This window comes from Aphelocoma coerulescens, chromosome 4 (genome assembly GCF_041296385.1).
Source record: "Aphelocoma coerulescens isolate FSJ_1873_10779 chromosome 4, UR_Acoe_1.0, whole genome shotgun sequence".
In the NCBI taxonomy this organism is placed as follows: Eukaryota; Metazoa; Chordata; class Aves; order Passeriformes; family Corvidae; genus Aphelocoma; species Aphelocoma coerulescens.
Window position 1 is genome coordinate 72033713 of NC_091017.1, and position 23118 is coordinate 72056830.

Here is a 23118-nt window from a genome sequence, read left to right on the forward strand (position 1 = left end):
GGGCACGCGATGACATCATCACCCCCGCGCGCGGAGCGCATCTCACCCCACGGGCGGCATCGTACCGCGCCCCTGCGGACGCGCGCTGCCCAGCCAATGAGAGAGGCGTGCCGCCGCAAGGCCTCCTGGGGGCTGTAGGCCGGCCTGCGCTCCCCACCCCCCCCGGCACAACAGCTGCGCGTCCCCGCCGCGACCGGGGCAGCGCCCGCCCCCCGCCCCTCGGTGGGCGGGGCCGAGCCGCACCGCCGGCCAATGGTACAGCGGGTCAAGGTTCGGCGGGCGGGCGGCGCGGCCAATGGGCGCGGGCGGGCGGTGTAGGGGGCGGGGCCGGCGGTGTTTTGTTCGGTTGCCATTGAGCAGCCCGGTGCATAGGCGCGGGGGAGGCGGCGCGGCCGCGCAGGTACCGGCGGCTGCTGTGGGGGGGCACGAGGGGGGGGGGCCAGCGAGTGCGGTTGGCAGGTACTAACAGTCGGGCGGGTAACAGGTAGCAGCCGTGCAGACAACAGCCGGACAGGTAATAACAGCCCCACAGGCAGCAGCCGGACAGGCAGCAGCCCCGCTGGCGGTCCGTAGGCAGTGCGGGGCAGAGGGGAGGCGGCCGGGCCATCCTCGGACCCCTTCGCGGAGCCCGGGAGGCCGTGGGCTCCGCGCAGCGCCGGGCGGGCGGGGCAGCGAGCGCGGCCCGAGGGTCCCTGCGGGGCGGGGGTGTCACCCCGAGGCTGCGCTTCCCCGCGGTGGCACCTCCTGCTGCCGCAGGGCTGCAGGCTGCTCATCCCTCCAATTACCTTGATAGATAGGTAAAGCGGTGTGGGTATTGTGCGTTTGGTTGTTATTGTCGGTGCTCGGCCGGGCCGCGCTCCCCCCGCACCGCCGGGGCTGCTGCCGTGCGCCCGCTGAGGCCGGAGGCCCCGCCGGCGGGCAGAAAGCCCGTAAGCCCCCGAAATGAAGTTATTAGCGTTGATAGGCGCTGCTGGGGCGGAATCCGGGCCGGCTGCGCGGCGCTGCTGTGTCTCCCGAGGCCCTGGCCTGGCCCGGCCGTGCGGGGAAGGGAAGGTGCCCGGCCCCGGCGGGGCTCGGACATTCCTTTGTGCCGCTGCCCTGCAAACACATGTCTGCAGGCACGTACCCCGGCGATTTTGAGGCGATTCCCCCCCTGTCTGGTTCAAGGATAGAGTTACCTCTGAGGAGGTGCATGTTTTTCACAAAAGCTGCCTTCCATAATGATTCCTGCGTGGAAGCGGTGGTTATTTTCTTCCTTCCCCTCCCTTCTGCAATAGGAAAGTTGATTTCTAGTTTATGGCCCCGAAGTTTAACGACCAGTTGGGCTCAGTGGGCGAGTGAATGGGCTCTTTGTGTTACCCTAGCTTCTCTAAGGGCAGTAACATGGCTTTGTTCTGGTTATTTGGCTTATTAAATGTCTTCTGGCCTGCTGGGAGGCTGGATAGAAATGTGTGGTTGAAATTCGGTGTGCTATTTCAGCAGGTCGCTTTAGGTCCTATGAGATACAGCAGCTACCTGCTGTGGAGGCTTCTCAGGATTGTTGCTCAGGGATCTGAACTCCTGGGGTTGGGATGGAATAGTTCAGGCATTTTCCCCTCTAGGGAATGACATCCTCATCCCAGCATTCAGAAGCTTTGGAGCAGCACCTCAGCTTTGGGGTTGCAGGGTTGAGAGGGGCTGGGTGATTCTGACCCATGAAGTCTCTGGCTTTTACCATGAGTGCTAGGCCTGGGGATGAGTTGAGCCAGCTGGTCAAATCCATTTTCTGGTTCGCTGTGCTTACATTAAAATTAGCCCCTGAGAGCAGTTATTAGAGCCTTTACTATTGCATTACCTCCCGTTCATTTGCCTGACAAAAAATATTTTTGTCAGAAAAATTTGCCATTTTTGGCAAGAACCAGTAAGTTTGTCTCTCTTGTGGCAAGCTGAAATGTTTCTGGGTGTGTTTTAATTGTGAATGGTCTGCTTGCTTTGAGTCGGGCTTATGAAATGTGGAGCACGATGTTTGCTGAATAGCAAAAACTTTCCTGATGAAGCATGTTACTTGGTCTGGTTTTATTGGAGGTGCAGTGTAATTGTTCAAGCCCAAAGAGCTTGTATCCTTACAGTTACTGAGCTTCCAAAAACGCCTGGAAGAATTGCACTCCGAGCCAGGAGACTAAAACATACGTGTCAAGTAGTTCTATATAAGCTGGTGGAACTCTGAACTAGAAAATGGGTTTACTATTCACTCGTTTTGAATTTCTGTGAAATACTGTTCATATTAACATGTCTGCTATTTTTAATGAGCCCTATTTTTTTGCATCAGTAGCAAGATGCTACTCTTCATCATATGGAAGTAAATGCTGCCTATTAGACATCAGCTCAAAATAGTGATCTGCAAGATCAGCCCCTAATGATATGATACCCTTTTGGGATGTTCCTGTGGTAATCTGGCAGTCCTCTAGCGGCCTTTACCTGCCAGTGCGTAACCCATAGTTATTGTCTCTTTAACTGGGGGATTGAAGTTGGTTAAATAATTGTAAAGGGATATTTTAAATTCAGGATGGTTAAACTTCCCTTCTTCCCTTTGAAAAGCTGTTTTTCTGCAGGGTACTATGATTCAGAAGAATGAGGAGACTGAAAGAAGAAATATTTATATTTGCAACCATTGTGTTAAACTTCGGAAGTTTAGTAGAGTTGTAAAACTATGTTTATGAAAATATGGTGTGCAGATAAACTGAAAGCCTGACTATACTGAGAAGACTGCAATATATTGCATGGATTGCTTTATTTAAAACAAAACCTTGAAGGATTTATTCTTTCCTTTAGGAATTCTTTGAGAGTCTGGTAGCCATTACTGTGGCTCCCTTTTTTAGTTCCTTCTCCTTTTCCCTTCTCTGTGCTTTCTCCCCTTTCCTCTGTTGCCTGCCCCCAATCTACATTCCTTTGTGTTAGCAGTGATGATGGCAGTTCTAGTCACCTCCTGTGGTTTGATAGATTATTCCCTTTAGAATCGTGGTGTACTTAAAACTTTCCAAACACAATTCTTTCCTTGCTCCTCCACTTTTTTGATGCTGGCTTTGAGTTTTGTTCTAAGAATTTGTCCTCTCTGGTTCTGCTTTGAGTTGTCTTAAATACTAATAACAAGTCTCCTTAAGCCTTTAGTGGAAAATATTAGTATTTATGTTATGATTTACATTTCTTTCTATGTATGTTGATGGTCATAATATAAACAGAAATTTTGTATTTTGACAACAGTGAGCTTCTTTCTCCCCAGCAAGCTCACAAGTTCTGTGCTTTCTTTTTAGACAAAACTTTGCTTGCTTTTAACTGTAATTTTGTTTTTTTTGTGAAATAAACTTCTTGGACTATTTTTTGATTACTGCATTCTTGAGATCTGCTAGTCATCTAAGAGTGGTCTTGCAGGTACTGTACTTCAAATAGAAGAGATTCCTGTGCATTGTGGAATTATCTGCAGCTTTTACTTTAGATATTGTAAGTAACATAATCTTACTGGGGTGGGTGAAACTACTCACAAAAACCTGTGGAGGGCTTTATGAGCACCCCTGAAGGAAGGGTTAATCAGCAGAAGGAAGCCCTGTTCAATGTTTAAGGAAGGAATTCATCCTAGAAATACAGGTAGTTGAAGTCAGTGTAGGGTCTGATACTTCCTTGGTAGGTAAGTTTTAAATTCTTGACTCTACACCTGTGAGGGAGCCATTGACATGGAGAGTGTGCTTTTTGGTTGTCATGAAGTTTGTGTCCTTAATGAGATCTTAGCACTGAAGTATTGCAATTCAGTGATGAGTCTGTTTAAAAAAAAAACCAAACCACCTTCACTTTGTTGGACTCTGTTAGGGTGGTTGAGACAGTCATATTTTCAGAAAATTGTCATCTTTAAGGATTTTCTTCTCACTCAAGAGGAGGTCTGTAAAAAAAAAAGGGGGAGGGGAGTGGCATATTCTTAACTCCTTTCTAGGCTGCTCTACAATTTTTTTTGTGATGATCCAAGTAGATATTTTGGTACTGTTGAGGATAGAGAAACCTGAAATCCAGGTAATTGTCAGCTCTTAGCATAGTCCTTTCTACATGTGGTGCTGTTTTGGTTTTTGTTTTTTGGTTGTTTTGGGGAATAATATCATTAGCAAGCTGGCAAGAAGCTGCTCAGCTAACTGCTAATGCTTTGCAGTGGGCGTAAATAACTTCTGAAGGCCATGTTTCTGCTAATTTTTAGGTTGAGGGGAGGAAGTAGGCAGGGTTGTTACTAAATACATTATCTGGGTTATGGCTCTCAGTTTACTGACAGCACTGTTTTTTAAGCATGCAGTTCAATATTATGTTTTAAGGTAATACGAAGTTAGGATATTTTCTCAGGTATGAAAACAAAACTAATATAATTGGCTTTCTGCTGTTTGAACTTGAGAGTATTTTGGTGAAATGCAGCTGCCACATTTTGCATGTTGGGTGTTAACAGTAAGATCAAGGGTTCTGATCACCTGATATTCACATCATTGCTCTGAACCTGATATGACAACATTGCTTTAAGTGAAAATTAAACTGTAGAAAAGGCCCTGGGGAGAATTCTGTTAATAGAGTAGCAGGTCCAGAGCTTGGGACATCCAGTGCCAGTGATGGCAGCCGCTCTTCAGTGTGTATGGGTCTGTCTGTATAGATAGAGCCAAGGGTGTGAAATCAAACAGTATCTTGGCTAGAGCTGTCATTAGAAGTGTCATTTGCAAAACTGACTCTGTGTACCAAGACCTACACATCCTTGTGGGGAGGGCATTTGAGATGGAAGAAAGCAGTTTCTGCATTTGCTGAGCTTCAAAATTGGAACCCAGCTGGTACAGGAGATTAGTCAAAGAAGTAACTGCAGCACCACTGTCTATACCTTTACTTCTGTGCTTCAGCCTGGGATCTGTGATGTTGGAAGACAGGATCTGAATTCCATTTTATTAAAGGAATACTTCTTCCTCCATAAGACTCCCGTCATCCAGCCAGCCTTGACAACTGACTTGCTGTTTGTTAATTCACTTCAGTTTTCTTGGGTTATGAAAGATCACATTCTTAGCTTGCCCATTTCTACATTAAAGGGAAGGTATAAAAAAATGAAGGAAAACCTTTACTGTCCTAATAAGACCTCATACAACAGGGCTGTAGCTTCTCCTCTACTGTTGCCTTCCCTTGAGCCTGAATGGGAATAATAGAAACTTCTGTTGGTTGTTGTATTAACTTTAGGTCCCTAATTTGCATCTCAAATAACATTGTGAACAGCATTAATGCCTTCAAGGGGTTTGGGAGGTTTTTTAATTTGTAGGGTAAATGTATTTTTTAACCTAATTGGGCAGTTCACATTATTATTGCAGCATGTTTAATTTTTGCTCTGCACAGCTTCTGTTGATGTCAGTGGCTCTAAATCATTCCTTCAGTGCTGTGCACATGTGTTGTTTCACCTTCTTAATTGTGGCTTTCGATTTTGTCTTGGTAAAGTATTCATCCATCTCATACAGTTATGACTGGATACTGTATGATATTTTTGTTCTTTATTCTACCCTCAAAAGTTTGTTTATAATGAAAATTCTTGTTTTAAAGTTTTTTTCCTTTAACCCCCCCTGCTTTCCCAATGAAAAATGCACTTTTCTGTCTTCCAGGTTTCTGTTGAGCTGACCTCCTTTGTTTTTAGCGGGATGAAAGTTTATCATGTTTAAGGAAGGGTGCAAGTGACAAAAGCTGTGTGTCATTTGGATATATCAAACCCTGGGGCTTTATCAGCTTCCACTGTACAAAAGTAGTATGCAGAATATGGAAGAGGTTAAAGTTTGGAGCCTCAGGTGTGATGTAAGTTATAAAACAGAATTGTGGGAACATGGTTAAGGTAGGATGGGTCTGGATCTGGGGTTCTGCCTTCTGCAGCTCAGCATTTCTTAGTCAATATGTAAATGGCCATTGAGGTTGCAGGTGGTTTCTGTGTCATGTTTTCATAACATAGGAAACTTCTGATCTATGGACTGTTGGAGGCTGTGATTTATTGATTTTTTTTTTAAGTGCTGGTCTCCGTTTAGATACCTGAGACCTATTTCTATGTTTGTATAGTGTTTTTGATAAACTGATAGTTAAAATTACAATCCTAGCTTTAAAAAAAAAGGGAGTTTCTTTGCCCAGTTATCCCAATGTAATGGTGGTGGCAAATAATTCATTGCTATCTGTTGGAATGGAGGGTAGTGGTGTGTGAGCATGCCTGAAGACTGCTACTGTGCTTTGGAGCATTATTTGCTGCAGTATTCAGTAAATGAGAGGAGAGAGGGGTAATGAAAACAGCATATAAGAACTACTTACATGAACTGGCTGAAGCACAGCATGTATTTCTTGTAGTGGGAGGGGGGAAAGGAACAAGTACCCAGCACTTCATCTTTTCATTTCTTAAAAGCAATGAAATGAAACAACAAAGTTGAACCTTGATGAATTTGAGAAGTGTGAGTATTTTGGGGGCTGAACTGAAGTGCTGCTGCCTGTTGTAAGAGGCTACCAAAGGTTAAGAGACAGCAGGGGTGTGTTGCTGGTTTGGAGATTCTGCTGGCACTGGAACATGAGGCAGTGTGTTCCAGTTCCAGCCTGGTACTTGGCCTGTTCCCTTCTCAGGATGCATATTGGTCCTCTTGAGCTTGGCTACACATGTGCCTGCTGACTTCATCCTCTTCTTCCATTAGTGCCCCATCCTGACCAGACCTTTCTGGTTCAATATTTGGATAAGAAATTGCTGAACTGTAGGAGGGTAAGGTGGACTGTTGCTGCTCTTCTGTTTTCATGCTCTACAAATCAGAAGAATGTCATTTAAGAAAGCAGGAAAGTACCTGGATGAATACTTGTAGTACGAAATTACTACAGAGGATGAAAAAGGATAGTACTTTGTTTTATGCTTTTTAGGTGGTCTATTTATGCTTGAGTTCTTAAGAGTTAACTCTTCTGTGCTTTAGTGACTTTAGATTTTGCAGTTTAAATGGGAACTCTGACTGGCTATAACTAGTGCTCTTTACCTCAACTCCTCATCTGTAAAATGCTGCATATCTTAGTTTTTATTTTGGAGTATTTGGCTGCTGTGTGCAGCATTTTCCATCCTCAGGAAGTTCTAGCCCAGCCCGAGGCAGTGGGTGTTAAAAGGTGCACTCACATGTTTGTGTGACGGTGCCTTGACACCACATCACTGAAAGCCATTACATCACCCTGCTGGGCTGTTAGAAGGCAAAGCACGCCTGTCTTTCTCAAGTAATGGGCTTCTGGCTTCTCTTGGTCAGAAGAAAGATGCAGCAGAATACTGCAATATTGCTGAAACTTGCATGCTGCTGTGGGAGGTGATTGAAGGGGATTTATTGCTGTGTGAAAGAAGTATGGGGCAGGTGGTACTTTCTTTTGGTAATCATAAAATAACCTGGTTATGCAAAACCTGAAGTTTTAATTTGAAAAATCAGAAAAGTAACTTCTAGTTTATTGAAACTCAACATTCACTGTAGAAGGATAAGCAAAAACATTACAGGGACTTGAAACTGAGTTTGTCATTAAAAAAAAAAAATTAGGGCTGTGAAAGGTGTAGGCTGATCGTGAGTCTCCTGCCCCATGCTGGTATTGCACATCTAATGTGATTCATAACAGAAGCCTGAGCAGCTCTTCTTTCTACTTAGTCCAGTGCTTTGCTGTCCTCAGCATTAAAACTTGTTCTGAATATGAAACCAGTCATCTTCCTTACTGCAGATCAAGCTTATTGCCTAATTCCCTGGACATAAGGGGCAGCTATTCCTTCCCCTGTAGTAAGTAATCTTTTGAAAATATTTGAACTGTTCTTTGCAATGTTCCTGTTTCTCCATCTGTTTGCCTTCCACCCTTGTGATACTTTTGTCCTAAATAAAACTTTTGTGTTCAGGTCTTCCTGAGAGGTCATGGTTTTTTTCACCCCTAACCATTCTTGTTGTTCGCTTAAGTTAGTTCCCATTGAGCTTCAAGTGTGGTGCTCAAAGCCCAGGTCTGTACTGCAGCTGAGACTTTGTGCTGAGTGGAGTGAAAAAATGGCTTCATGTGCCCTGGAGCTGATATTCCTGTTTATGCATCCCCATACATTTGACTTTTTTACACCAGCTTAACACTCATTTCAAGGTCAGCCTGTTGATCCCACCTAGCTCACAGCTTTCTTCTGAAAACTTGCCTTCCTGTTTGTTCATTTAATCCTGCCTGAGCGTGCCTTTCAGAACTCACTTGTATCCTATTACTTGCAGAACAGTTTTCCAACGTGTCAAAGTTATGCAGAATTTTAAGGCTGTCTTGCAGTCCTTCCTGCTGTTCTCCTACATGTAATAAGCCTCCTCTGCCAGCAGCAGATCACGGGAAGCACAGAAATGGAACTGAGCTGGGTTCCTGCTCTGTGTGTTCTCCCACGCACCACTGGGAACTGCTCTCTATCTGTGATTGTCCCCCAAGGATTGCATTTGCTGTAGAGCCTTTGCTTAACCTCTCAGCAGCAGAAGTCTGTAAAATTTAGGTATGTGAGGTCACAGGTTCCTCCCTGTCCCTAAACCCTGTTACACTGATGTCCCAGTGAGCCAGGTGGGTGCTGCACACCTCTTTGTAGCTGTTCAGTGCTCACAAAAGGTTCCCACTCTTCCCAGAGGCTCTACTTGAATGTGGGAGAATTGGAGACCAGTGACATGAATTTTGACCTTTTTCTGAAGGCAGGCATGGAACAAAGACAGGCCTAACTTCAAACTGATGTCCAAACCTTTTTTTAAAAAAAACAACAACAAAAAACCAAAAAAATCAAACCCCCAACCCATGTCCTGTTTCTGTCTGTATTTAAATATATCACATAAAAGCCTAAATCTAGTACCTTGCAAATAATTCCAGGTGTTACAGGGTGGCTGAAGTCATCTGTAGTTAGGGTTTTTTGAAGCTGTTCATTCTTGAGATGAAATTGCTCTTGCATTGCAAGCTACATGTTGAAGGATAAGCTCCACTACTTGGAACAGCTTTTCTTTAGAGTATTTTTCTTAGATTTGTATTTGTAAGTATTTGTTGACATCTCTATAGGTGCAATTTTCTCTTTGAAATCTTAGTTCTTGTATCATCTCCCCTGTTGAACTCGATGCACATAATGAATCTTGTGCTGCATAGAAATGGATTTCTCTGAGCCCTGTCTCTGTTGGGGTTGTTTGACACAATTCAGTAAGTGCTGTTTGTTGTTTCTTCTCCAGCACCTCTCCCTGTAAACTTTCTTTACACTTCTTCCATTCAGCAATTCCCTTAGACTTGCCTATTATTGCCTTATTTATAGTCCCTGCACGTGTAGCAGTTTATTCTCATCACACAGATGTATTTGAGTGTAGTTAAAAGTTTTATTGTGCCTGGCTACAAGCTGGAATAATTAATCTTCCAACCATTCTTTCCACTGGATGCTCTAAGGAGATGGACAGATATCCTTTGAAATCATGCTGCAATGTTAAATTGAGCAGAGTTTTAGAAAGTCTGATAATCCTAAAGATATTGAATGTTTGTTAGATGGGATTGCCTCAGTGACCACTCTGAACCCACAAAATGTTACCACAACAGTAAGGCGGCATCACCTGGTGTTGGGAAGTTAAAGGCAAATGTGGATGGTGAAATGTGTGCTGAGTGTACTTTAAGTTATTAATAGTTGTTTTTAAGTATTACAAACATTAAACAGGATTATGGGGGAGCTGTGTTCAGAAAAGCTCTTTCAAGGTGCGTTCATGGTTGTGGCAGGTTTTTTTGTATTAAGTGTGATACTCAAATTTTACTAAAATTGCAAAATGCCATGTATCCTTGAGATTAAACTTTATAGTCCTGTTAAATACACAGTCTTAAACTTTGGAACTAGTTTGGGGGGACCTTCCCTTTGCCCTTTTCTCGCTGGAGCTCAAGCTGATCAAATAAAACCAAAGCTAGTTCTGAGTTCTAAACTAGCTGTTGAACTGAGCCAAACTGCAATGAAGTAAATGCCTGTTGCACCTGCAGAAAAGGCTGCAGCTGTCAAAAGCTTGTTTATCACTTCAGTACTTCTTGGGTCCAGGTGTTCAGCCAGCGACTTCCCCTAATGCAGTGGTTTTCTTCAGATCTTCAGCAGAAAAGATGTTACTACTTTATGCAGACTAGAGTGTGCTTAACCTTTGCATGTGTGAAGATGCCAGGAACCCAGATGTCATTTCAGAGGCTTATTTTAAAGGAAGCTTAAATTAACTAACACTTTTTGTCAGCACTGAAAGATTTTTTTGAAAGACTGAATTTTCAGGTGGAGAGCTAAAAGGACACACTTGCATCTTTCTTACTGTTGACTTCATCAGATAAACCTTTACTGTTTTGTCCTTCAGCTTGATTGCCAGAATTGATCTTGTCAGAATGCTGTAGTCTGTAAAGGTAACTACCCGAGTGGGAGGTCCCATTTCCTTTCCAAACACTCTTGGTCATGTCCTCCCTTGCACAGTTGCTGTCTGTGAATATTCTGTGCTGAACTTGCCAAGTGACTACCTGCTGCCATTCAAAAACTGCTAAATTTCTGTCCCAGTCAGGGAAGATTAAAAGTAAAGGCCTTCCTCAATGCTTATTTTCACCTGGCATTTTTGTGCTCAAATAAAATAGCAATTTTGGCTTATACTGATTGAAGTGTGGTCTACAGTACTTGTGTACTAATTGGCACCTTGTGCCTGTTTACTCCCCATACAGGGGCATGGCTTTACATTAAAGCTTTGTAGCCCAGTCTGCAAGTAAGCTTTGTAGTTTGGAGTTCTAGTGACTTCTGTAAATCCCCTTTGACAAGTAAATCTTTCCACAGAATTTGCTTGTAGAAGCAATGAGTTGCTGAACATCAGATAGTGTTGAGGTAGTACATAGAATATATTTAGCTTTTCCATCGAGCAAAGGTGATCTTCCAGTATTTAAAGAAAAAATAATCATACTAATGTGCTGAAGTAGTTCACCTTTTTTCCATTCTCTTATGTGCTGTAACTTTGTCTCATGGGATTTCTTTTAGTTGATGTAATTGTTACAAATGCTTTTTCTAAATACCTACTGCAATGTTTACCCCTTGGTTCGTGTCTTGACCTCTAACACAGTGTTTCCTGAATCCAGCTGTTCATTGTGCTGCTGAAGGCTGACTGCATAGAGACAAAGTAGTTATCTGGCTTTTGAAATAGTCTAGTGAACTAGTAAGAGCTGCATAGCTCAACTGAACTAATTTTACCTTTAATAGGTCTGGCAAAAGGGATGTCCCTGGTGACACTTGAAGTAATGTTTGAATTGAATGGTGAAAGCACACACAGTATTGATGTGTACTGCTTTTGTCTTCATATTTCATTCTATTATTTTAATGGACTTTAATTTGTGGTATGCTCATACTTGGGGCATTTGTTGACTGAGGGCTCACATGTAGAGCAGATTATATGTAATGCAGATCCCTTCAGAGGCTTCACCATTCCAAAGCCCATGGTATGTGCAAAACAGAAGCTGGAAACCAACAAATAATTAACTTGATAGGAACAACAAGAAATTCTTCATGCTACCATTCAGTTTTGGTACTTGTAGTGTGATACCAGGACCTCTTTATTTAAAATAAAATTTCTGCTATTTGAAAACTGTGTGGTACTTGGGTTTTATTTTCTGAATTCTAATGGATCTAGTGTTGCAGAACTTGAGATCTTTGTGTGCCACCTCTTGAGGTGGTGTCTCCTGCCAGATGAATTAAGGTTTCTTCAGTAACAAATTACAGATGGTGAGCCATGATAGAGAACAAGTTTGGGCCATGAGATGGAATTTGGTTGTCAGCTACACACCATATTTCATATCTGTTCAATGCATTTCCATGCTCTTTCCACACAGATAATGTAGCAGCAAGCTTTAACCACTTTGTGCAAGCCTGCATAGAATTTTACTGTTGTGCAAACGTTTCCTGTAATTTGCTTTCTTTATACTCTAGGGTTTTATATGAAAATATGTAAACAGTGTACTTGTGAACTGCTAAAACAAGGATATACACATATATATGCTCATTCAGTATAGTTGCACAGTGATCCTCTGGAGAGTTACAATTTTGAGACAAAGATACACTCTTCTTAAACTGCTAAATTGGGGATAATACTTTGTCATAGGAAGGAAATATTACTCATAGTATGAAAAATTAGGACAGTAAAGCTTGGAGAAGTGTGCTTCATGTTGCTGTAAGCATTGAGATGTATGGATATTTACAGAATGCTGCTCAGAACTTGAGTTCTAAATTTAGTGCTATCTGCAGTTCACCAGCTGTACTATTTACTGAAAAATATTTGGACTACCATAGGTTCCTCATTTTTAATTTCCATAGTTGTATGCAAGCTAATGAAGGGAGTCTTCCCTGTGTGCAGATTATATAGCTCGTTAGATCCCTTAAATTCCATGAAGTAGCATCTTTACATAAGTGGTTTTCACCTGGCCTAAGGCCTCCAGCCAGAACATTTCACACTTGGGATCATAAAAACAAACCTACTAGTTGGGCTTTTTATTTTAAACAAGCCAACCAGATGTCTGAAACTCCTCCGAATGAACCTGAAGGCAAACAGGAGGAGGTTTATTAGCTGTGTGTGTTTTGGGAGCAGGATGTATGGAAGAGATTTGTATAATCCCTCAGCTCCAAGCCCATAGGCTTTGGTAATAGAACAGTACTTCAGTGCTGATATTATTCCATTCTATCACAGGGAAGCAGGATGTGCGTGGGGTAATCGTTGTCACTGCCATATGAGTTAAGGGTCAGTGCTATTTTTTTCAACCCTGGATATTTTTAAAGTATGCATATGTGCCTGTTTTACTTCTCAGTTTTAAGGGCAGACACTAAGAGAAAGTAGGTGATACTACTCATTATTTTTATTTTTCTTCCTCTGGCTTTTTGAACTGGTGGAGTGAAGCAAATATCTCAGCAGTAGGGCTGGTTAATCTTGATCTATTTTTTTCATTCTTCAAGCCTTAGTAGAAAAAGGAAATCTCATGGGTCTTGTACAGTCTGGATCACTTACTTTAGTGAAAGTCTGCTAGGTAGGTAGATTTCTCCAAACACTAATATTATCAGTATAAATTACTATTTGAGTCTGAATTTTGTATCTTGCTGGAGGCTTTGTCTATGAAGTAAATACTTCAATTGGTTTTAAATAGCATAATTTATAAAAGCAGTATGTGGGGGTGCAACTAATTTGTTGCTAGGACCTGAGCGTTGAGATTTTAGTAGTATAGACTGAAAGTTACAGTAAAAAAGTGGTGATTGCCCACTAGGTTTTGTTCTGAATTGCTTAAACAGGCAATAGCTCTTGGTTTGAGTAGTGTTGTCTTGAAATAATGACTGTTAACTCATTTAGTTCATAATTATGGCATAAAACCGAGGGCTTGGTGTTCATGTGTTCCAGCCTCAGTAGATCAGGCTTCTGTTCCTCAACATCATGCTGTAGCCTTGGGTTTTCTGCAGTAGGGCTGAGGAGAAGGAGTCCAAGTCCCACATTGCAGGGAGATGACTGGTCGTGGGCCAGAGCTGATGGCTCATTCAAATGGAACTCCAAACAGGTCAGATGTAAATATTCTTCAGCAAAATTAATGAAATCCTTGCCTGTCATTGTGGTGGATTATTTTAGGAAAGAGCGTAAGTAACATAAGCATCTTGGAAGAGCATCTTTGTACAGCATCAGACACAAGGCACAGCTAATCTGTTGTCCTGTCTGACATAGATGCTTTAAAAGATGCAGGATGACTTGCCTGTGATATGAGTATTAGTGGTCTTCAGGTGTGAAAGACAGGTTTAAACCTGAGAGACTGACTTCTTACTGGTATGAGTTGGCAATAAAAAATGCTTTAACCTCTGGCTGAGTTGAATTCTTAGCCCTAGTTTTCTGTAGTGATCTATTCCCTGCTTTAATTAGGTATGACCTGGAAAAAGTCTCTTGAGCTTGCTTCACCACTTCTGTTGCTTTGAGAAATGTACTTTATAAACTGTGACAAAGGTTTAACATTGCCTATCTCCACCCTTCTTTTTCCTTTCTGGAAGGAGACTCTCATCTTGGTTTAAAACCAAAGCCAAACCACTGACACTTGAGAAGTAAAAGGTGGTATATTTATTACAGACAACAGTTCATTGTGTAAAATATTGTGTGTAATCAAAATGTATTAAATTATTTTAGGCCTTTGTTTTGTATGTGTTTCTCGGCCAAGCTGGGTGAATTGTACAGCTAAGGAAGGGAAACCATGCTATCAAAGGTAATACCAAAGTATTACCTTTAACCTCTTTCCAACACATCACCTGTCTGTTTCAAGTAAAGTGGAACCCATAGGCTGTGATGGATGAGGTTTCCCTTCCTTCTCATAGGAGCTCTTGCATCTGAAGTGTGGGAGATGCAGTAGAAGTGAGTGTGTAGGATGCAGCCTTATTTTAGTAGCAGTTTATATTTTTTCTCAGCTGCCTTAGTGACCAGTTGGTCTTGGTGATGATGCTTTAGGGTCAAAACAGTGAAATTCTGGGCTCAGGAGTGATTTTCTGCATTTGAGGTAAGTGGACCTAATATTTATTCTCGTCTATCTCTGGAGACATTAACAACCCAAATCCTAGTTTTTGACCTTAAAATGGTGATCTGTAGTCCTGCCTTGCACATTCATTAAGTGATGTATGTTCTTCAGCAGAAAGTTTTGAGCTCTTGATATTCCTTGTGCTTCCAGAGACTGTGGAATATCTGAAAAACTTGTCTCCACTGGCCATCAGTTGATGTAAAGGATGCCTTCTAGCCTATTTTTCTTGTCCCTTTTTGGAGTTTTGTGCTGGAATTGTCAGTCTGAATCGAAGCTTGAACACCTCATAATACTGAAGTTTCCTTCTAATAAAAACTGGCTTATGAAAGCACTGCATAGAGAAAGTGAAGAGCTTCTGTAGCTCAGGAAATGTCTTCAACCCTTTTAGAGAAACTCTAAATTGCAAATGTTGGAACTGGGTTCTTTGGTTTGTTTGTTCAGAGTTCTAGAATGTGTAGAGTGTGGTGTTAAGCCTTTATTTTGTCACATCTGAACTCTTCAGGGAGAACAACTACAATTTAAACAGTTTTCTAGATAGTTGTGAAACAGTTTCTACAGAATACAGACTAGGGTTATAAACTCTCCTCTCTTTGTCACTTCTGGTCAGAACCTGTTATTCTAATGCACTGTTTAAAAACTCTTTGTAAAGAACCTCAGAAAAGAAAGGGGTGCTATAAAGGGCATTGAGAGGACTCCTGAAGTAAAATTTTTTGGAAATTGAGGTGTCCCCTTTTAGTACCAATCCCCCAAAACATTGATAACTTTATTGCTGTAGGAAACTTTCTAATTGAACTTTTTTTTTTTTACACTTGATGTGGAATTTTGGAAGGTTTGCAGAATAGCCACACTGCAGATTAGTACTAGAAAGGATAGAGTCCAAATAATTCTCTTTTAAGTACCTACTACCAAGAACTTTTCTGGGCTAAAAGTTATTAATAATAGACTTATGTTGTAAGGAATGCTTAGCCTCTCTGTGAACTTCTTAGCACTGTAGTAAATATGTGTACTTTTAGAAATAGAATGTTCTCTTCCCTTTTGGAAGTTGGAATTTTGCATTGCAAGAAACTAGACATTTTGTAGCCTTTTGTCAGATGGCATAAACTTTTGGCTTAGCAGTTTCTGAAAAGCTGGTCTTCCAACTTAGTGTTGCTTCAAGCATAGGTGAGATGGGACAGACAATGCTCTCTTAAAACTTGATCAGTTTTGTGTGATGTTTCAATTTTGAAATGCTTCTTGGATGCTTCAGGAAGTGCCAGGAGGCGAAAAATCACATCACCTTTCATCTAGAGTCTAGTAGCAAAATCATCTAGATCTGGAGTTAGTACTGCTGGAGTGATTAGCTCCTTTGGCTTGCTGATGCAGAGATAATATTTTAAAGGACCTACTTATCCGAATTGGAATTTTGACTCCAGCTAATCCTTTTCTTCTGCTGGGAGCAGGCTAAGTGCATGTATGGGATTGTTGGTAATGAAGGCTCCATGTAGCACATGGAGCAAAGAGTGGGAAATAATGAGGAGTAACAGAAGAAGCAACCCTCTCTGTTCTCTCAGGTAATTTTAGTGCCATAGGCAGAAAAAAATGGAATTGTGAGCACCAAGAAACACCTACATTTGTCTTACAGGGAAATCATCTAAAAATCTTGTGATCACTTCTTCTTTATGCAAGATAGAACTTCCAGAAACAGAGAAGAAATTGTTAGAAGTGTTTCAAACAAATATAAATTTTCCCATTGAGATGAGCTGTTGCTGGAACATTTTGTCCTGCAGGATGTAGAGGAGGAGGAGTGGGTTGGAAATGAGTCTGGCTGCCTTACTTTCTTAGAGCCAAGGAGAGATTTTTTTTTTTGTATTGGCTTTGTGTTCTTCATCAGGACTCTTCATCTCTTTGAAAGTAGCTTGTCAAATTGAATGAGCCTCTGACATCCTTTAATTGACTGGGAGGTTGGATAATCTGTATTTTTAGTAGTCTTCCCAAAAAAGACACCAGTGATGTCACTGAGAAGATACAGAATTCATGACATGAGCACTTCTGTTCTATCTCCACTGTTAATTTTGGCAGAGATTTTACAAGTCATTACTACTTGTAGCTAAACTTTTAAAGAAATAAACCCTCTCTCCTTTAGTAGTACTATAGAGATACAATAATGAATTCAGAATGAATAGAAAAGAACTTTAGAACATAGACAATGGTAATACTGATTCCATCACAGCTCATTCTCCAGCTGTGAGGAATGTTAGCTTTGGCTTGCATTTGGAGTTTGATATTTATATTCCATTTATTCCTTTTGGTTAGTCTACCTTTCAACAATAAAAATAGCTTCTCTTCCTCCCTACCTCTCACCTCTGCCCCCCAGCTCAAGGAAATTGTAGGAAGATTAAGTCTCTCCCAGGACAGAGACTGAGTAACATCTTTTGTTGTGTGTGTTTATCTTGGAGGTCTCAGCTTGCTTGCTATCCTACCTAATCAGGCTCCAAAAAGAATGGTGTGCTAAGGGAAAGATGGCCATAATCTTGTAGGACTCCATCCAACTTGGAGCTCCAAGGGCAATTGTTATTAGCTCAAGGCTTAGAGGATGTTCCTGTTTGAACTGGCAGTTCTTGGCTCCACGGCTGCCTGTGGAGAGTTGGTGACAACAGAGCTGTGTTACCTGTGGGCTGTGCTTCCCGGGCAGGACTGGATTGTGCCAAGATCTCTGCCATGAGGCAGCTGAAAACATGCAAATTCAGCAGCATCCTTGTTGCCCTAACAAGGATGGTCAAATGGTTCATATTACTGAAAATCCAATTAGTATGAAGAGCTGAGCGGTTTGAGAGGGATTCAGCCTGATAAGCATAAAGAGTATGATGAGGAGAGACTGAAAAATGAAGTTGGATGCCTTTAACCAGCTCTAGAAGAATACCATGGTGGAAAAAGTATGTAAACAGCTTACTCTCTCTGTGGATCCATTAAATACATACCATAGCAGAGAGTCTTGAAATAAACTAAATCCTCAAAAGTAGGAAAATCAAGTGAGAAGCTTTCCTCTAGGAGCTAGAGGGACAAAAAGCCTATAAATGCATAATAATGAAGTTTTAAGATGACAACAGTTGAGTGAAGCTAGAGTCACTCTGAAGAATCTCTTGTGTCCTGTCAGCCAATATTAATTAGCGTGGATGAGGGAAGCAATTCTTTGGGGAGTATAAATAGCTGAACCAGCATGAACCAGGAGGCTGGTCACTGAGTTAAGGTGCTGAGGCTGCAGGGGTGATTTCAGATCCCTTTGAGCTGGTAAGTTTGACCAGTCAAAGAAGTACAAATTGGAAAAGGAAGATGGGAGTGAAAAATGCTCAAACCGTGCTTGAGGAGGAGATGCCTGGTTTCTAATGAAGGAAAAATCTGCCTGGCTCACTGTAGGAAATGCTGATGTCAACTGGCTTTCTTGTGTGATGTATTTTTCTTTTTCTGACACTGTAGTTGGACAGGTAGTTGGACAAGCACTGTCAGCATCCCACAATGCACCCACACAAGCATTTGTGTCCAGTTCATGGCAAACCAGGCTGGGGAGCTAATCCAGCTGGAAAACAACATTTCCCAGAAACAAAAGGAAGTGTTTTGGTTTTATCCAGCTATAAAAATTCCCTGATCTAGTTCTGTGATGAGCAGAAACACTTGTGCTGGCACACTGCTGTGGGCCACAAATAGCCAGAGAAGACAGTGTGTTGGCAGTTGTGATGGCAGCTGAGGTACATCAAACTGCAACCTAGAATGCCTTTCAGTGGTAGGTGTGTGGTGGTGACATTTCAGTGGTAGAAGTGTTGGCGACGTTTTGACCACTTAAACTTTCATTGTGTTGTCCTTAACAAGGACTGCCCAATAAGAACAGATTTCTAGTGTAAAACAGTTAATGCCAATGTACAGATCAAGAACATTTAAGAAAGATGAGAAGAGAATTCACTTCCAAAGCATGCTTCTGATCTGAACTACAACCCCTGCTATTAGGGTTGTGCTTCATATTGAGACATGGAATTTACTCAGGAGGGGGAGTAGTAGAAAGTGGGAGCAGATGGGTGAAGGCTTTTCTGGCCAAGAGCACCTTTTCATCCCTCCCCCTACTTAAAAATAAAATCTTTGTCAGTGGAGCATGTCTCCATTTGAAAAATTATGATTGGTAAGTGTGAGTTGCTAAAATGAAACTTCTTGTGGGGGATTTTCCACACTGCCTGTGTTTCAGAACTGATTGGGTTCCATGCTGTCACAAAGGGCCTGAGTGGTTGCAGTGCCCAAGTATTACTTTCAGTAGCTGGTAGGATTTATGAATGTGGATAACTACAAGTCAGCATGATTCTGAAAGTGCCATGCTTCTGTGATTTCATTTGCTTTCCCTTTATCCTTTGATTCAGCTGGTTCATTAACTAAAGTCTAATATCATTCTGTCTAGTCTCTCCTTATTTTAGCTTGTATTAAGCTGACTTAAAATTGCAGTGAAACATTTGAAGATTTGAAGTACTAAGCAAAATAAAACTATAATTAACTGATTACAGATCAGTTTTTCTCCCATCTTTGGTAGTTTTATTGGATTTTGATTTTTTTTTTTTCCTTGAGGAAAAAAACCCACAAATTCTTCTACAGCCCTTCAAATAGAAGTAATGAAGCATCTGCTGAACTTTTCAGCTGATTCTTAGTAGTAGCCTCTTATGTGTGGAAATATTAATCCTTAACATAGATCTGAAAGTCTTTGCACCAGTTACGAAGCTCTTCAGTATGTTTTCAATCTGTAAAGGAGCAAATTCTGACTTCCAGTCAGCCTTCCGTGTGACTTGTATTCCGAATTTCCAGATTTACTTGAACTCGGCCAGGTTTAAAAGGGACACAGCAGTGTTTGATTGTGCTGCTCTAGATACTGCTGTCTTCACATGCTTGCCCTCAAAGTTAGCTTCAGTATTTCATGAACCACACTCTGCTCTGGCTGCTCACATTGAACAGTGTATGTGCAGCTTTTACCTGTGAGTGTATGAACTTGGAGGTTTTTTGATATTTGACCTGCTGTAATTTCAGAACAATATGTGAATATTTCAAGTTCTTGTGTGATTTCCTGAAAGACAGGACATACGTGGTAAAAACAGACCAGTTGAATTTCCAGCTATCTGGGTAGCATTATTTGTGGTGGAAGAGCATTTCTAAGCATGTTATCTTACAGCAAAAGAAAAAGTAGGTATAAGAACAGGGCCAAAAGTTGGGTAGAAGTTGTATTTGTGGGACAGCTCTCAGGCTGAAGGAGGCTGCTGTGCAGCAGACTGCTGTGAAGGTAAAGTAGTGCATGGATAGTGTATGAAAATAATATTAGAGGAGTACTTAAAGGCAGCATGTTTAAAAGATAGTCTGACATCACTATTGTGATTATTAATATCCTAGTTTTAAGTGGGTTTAACTTGACTCATAGCCTCAAGTTGCCTCTTTTCCTTGCTACTACTGGTTATTTAAACAACTAATTAGTAGTGTGGAAGAGGCAATATTTTATGGAAACATTATTTGAAAATAATTTTCTGCCTTTTTTTTAAACTGTAGATATTAAAACTAGAAAACGTAAGTAAACCTGTGGTCCTAACGGCATCAATGTTCCTTCCCAAAGCCTCATGTTTAAATTTGGAAATACCTCTATGAGGATCTCTTCCCACTTTATTTTCCATAAGTGGTCCCTGAATATGCTTGACCAGCTTAAATAATTGAGAATGGTTAATGGAGGTCACGGGGGGGGGGGGGGGGTGGGAATGTAGAGGATTTTTTAGGATAAAAAGATGTGGCTGATGAACCTAGTGCTTTTGATTTAGATGACTGCTCATAGAATAAAGATATCAAAGCTGTTGTCTGTGATACTTTTATGTGTATGGGAATCTGTCCTGGTTAGGAGATCTGGTGTTTGCTGACAATTTTGTAACTTAAAAAAAAAACCCCAAACCCTGAAAAAAAACCTCAGGGCAAGGTATTAAAAGTAGCTGAAGGTTTGGGAAGTGGGTATAGTGTTTGTTACCCACTGCTCCACTTTTCTTAAGAAGGGGTTAGTGATGAAAAACCATGGTAAAAAATGCTAAATAATGTTAAATATGCAGAACAGTATGGTGGGTATCTGCCTGTGTTATATGCTGTTCTAATATACCTGGCTTGGGCTTCATTAGTTAAAATTTGGGAAATCTTTCCATCTGCCTTGGATCAAACTCCTGGGTAGAATCAGTTCAATAGCAGGAAAAAGCCAAATGATACTCTGATCTTTGCCATTGAGTCTTATCTCCTTTCTGAAATTTTAATCAGTGAAACCTCAAATAGGAATATTCTTTCATGAATAGAGATGTGTAATCTGAAATGCCAGGCCATCAGCTTGCATGAAGGAATAGTCCAAATAAGAGTTGTGTTATTACAATACTAATTATGATATATGCAAGAATTTTTCTGACTTTTTTCCTTTTTTCTAATCCAATTTTACAGGAAGCCAGACATGATACACTGACAACATTTGAAAATAAACTTTGGCAATAAGATGGAAGCATAAATCTCAAGATTCTAGACCAAACCAGAAATGGCTCATGAGTATTGAAAGAAGAGACTGAAGAGCCTCTGACACTTCTGTGTGAGCAGTGGAAAAGGAGCAACTACCATGGTAACACTAATAACAGAAAAGCTGCAGAACCAGAGCTTGGATGATCTGACCTGTAAAACATACAATATTAATCTGGTAAGGATCTACCAAAATAACATGAAATAAATGTGAAATGCCAAGTAACTCAGAACTGCATAACAAATTCAAGAATGTATTTCAGCCAGAATGTAACTATTTAGGTTAGGACCGGTTTGCAAGGTTTGGTGAGAGTTGTAAGGGGAGGAAAAAAGTGGAACTTCAGTGTTTAGCCCCTTTTTGAAGTCATGCTTTCTTTCTTTAATGATCATTTTAACCTTGCTACTTCATTTTAAATAGCAAAAAAAACAGTTCTTTTCATGAAATAGTGCTCTAATGACTGAAAAGAATTATCAAAGCTTCTCAGAATTCCTGTTTTTGCTAGCAAAACCCACAAATATTTGTATGGGTTGAAGTTTTCTTCACTTCCTATAACCAGGTGCTTGATATCTTTATATCTGACAAGAGTATTTATAAAAATCCCTGACTGCCACGTAGGTAACTATCAGCACTAGGCAGAAAGAGAACAAGTTGTCAGGTAAATACAGTTAAACAAAAAGTCAGGTTACCTCCAGACTGTTGTTGATGCTAGTAGAGTGGATCCTTGCTTCTTCAGTGTCTCAGATGCCTAGTGCTCTGAAAATCTTTGTAGTTTATAGTGGTATTCTTGCTGGTTTAATCTCTGAGTGCATAGTGTGGTTCAAGCATGCAATTCAGGCATGAAGGAGTCTATTCTCTTCACATGTCATTTGTGAATGAAATATCTGCTCTAGAGTGAGTAATGCAGAACAGTATCTTGTCGATTTCAGGTGCCTACCTGAGAGCCTCGAGACCATGTTTTGTATGGAATGCACTAATTTTGTTTTACTGACTTTAATTACAGTGGCACCCTTGTGTAGGTCAAACTTCAAGGTTCCAGTGGGACACAAAAGAACTTAATTTGACTAAAAGTCAGGGTGTTGTTCAACTCTAGTTCTGTTACTTATTAAAAAAATAATTCAAATATTGGACCTGAAGTATGTCAGTTATTTTAAAACTATTGTAACTTAAACAGCTGAACTGCTTCCTTATTTACTTCATGAGCCCAAAGCAGGTGAAGCATATCTTGAATGTGGTGGAGTTTGTGCACAAGCACTTGCAATTCTCATGTATCCAGTTCCTTGTCCAGTAAGGATATCTTAACAGTAGACATTAATCAAGCAGTTTTATTTTCAAAACTGTAGCAGGTCCATTTAGAGTTCTTCTAATAATTGTTTCTACTTCTATTTTGCCTTCCCTTTAAATATGTGCTATTCTTGAAAGACAGATTTAAGGTCTTAAAATGGTGTTAACTCTCAGGAGAAGTGCTTACTTAGCTTTCATTTATTTTGTCTGGTTTGATGAAGCACTTGGGACATGCAGTTTGTAGGAGAATCTGCTGTATCTGTGAACTGGCAAAGTCATCATTTAACTAAACTCTGGGGCCTAAGTGTAAGGCAATGATGACTTATAACCAGGAGCAGTGTTTGTAACTACATGTGGTGGCACCTTGTAACTTCTAGTTTTTGAGGTCCTAAAGTTTGCATAAATTTGGAAATGGAGCTGTCTTTTTACCAGTAGTCACTGTAGGTTTTGGATTGCAGACCTCAGATAGCAGAGAAGGACATACTACTGCTTTTACACTGTGTGCAGTCTGTACAGGAGTGTGTTGGCATGCTGTAATGTGTTGTAGGTTGGTTGTTTTTTATTCCTCTCCTTATCTGGACTTACAATAAAGCATGAAAAAGAACAAGTGGAGCGGAAAATGGCACATGATGTCTCATCAGTTGTTTTGTCCTTGCCCTTCTCCTGTTCCTCTCCTCCTTTTATCTGTCAAGTAATTGGTTTTGTAAGTGCTTTAGTTCTTACAGAAAATAGGTTCTGAGGCCAGGAACAGGTTC

General features: G+C 41.0%; 1 protein-coding gene across 2 annotated transcripts in view; it reads left to right on the top strand.

Moving 5' to 3' along the window:
- The first annotated feature begins 331 nt into the window (after window positions 1–331).
- The window catches only part of FAM53A (family with sequence similarity 53 member A), a 72037-nt gene continuing 49250 nt past the window's right edge, over window positions 332–23118 (top strand). For both annotated transcript variants that reach the window (XM_069014646.1, XM_069014647.1), the window contains exons 1-2: window positions 332–400; window positions 21013–21259. In XM_069014646.1, coding sequence (XP_068870747.1) covers window positions 21182–21259 — 78 coding nt within the window. In that variant the 5' untranslated portion in view covers window positions 332–400; window positions 21013–21181. The remainder of the gene's footprint in view (window positions 401–21012; window positions 21260–23118) is intronic.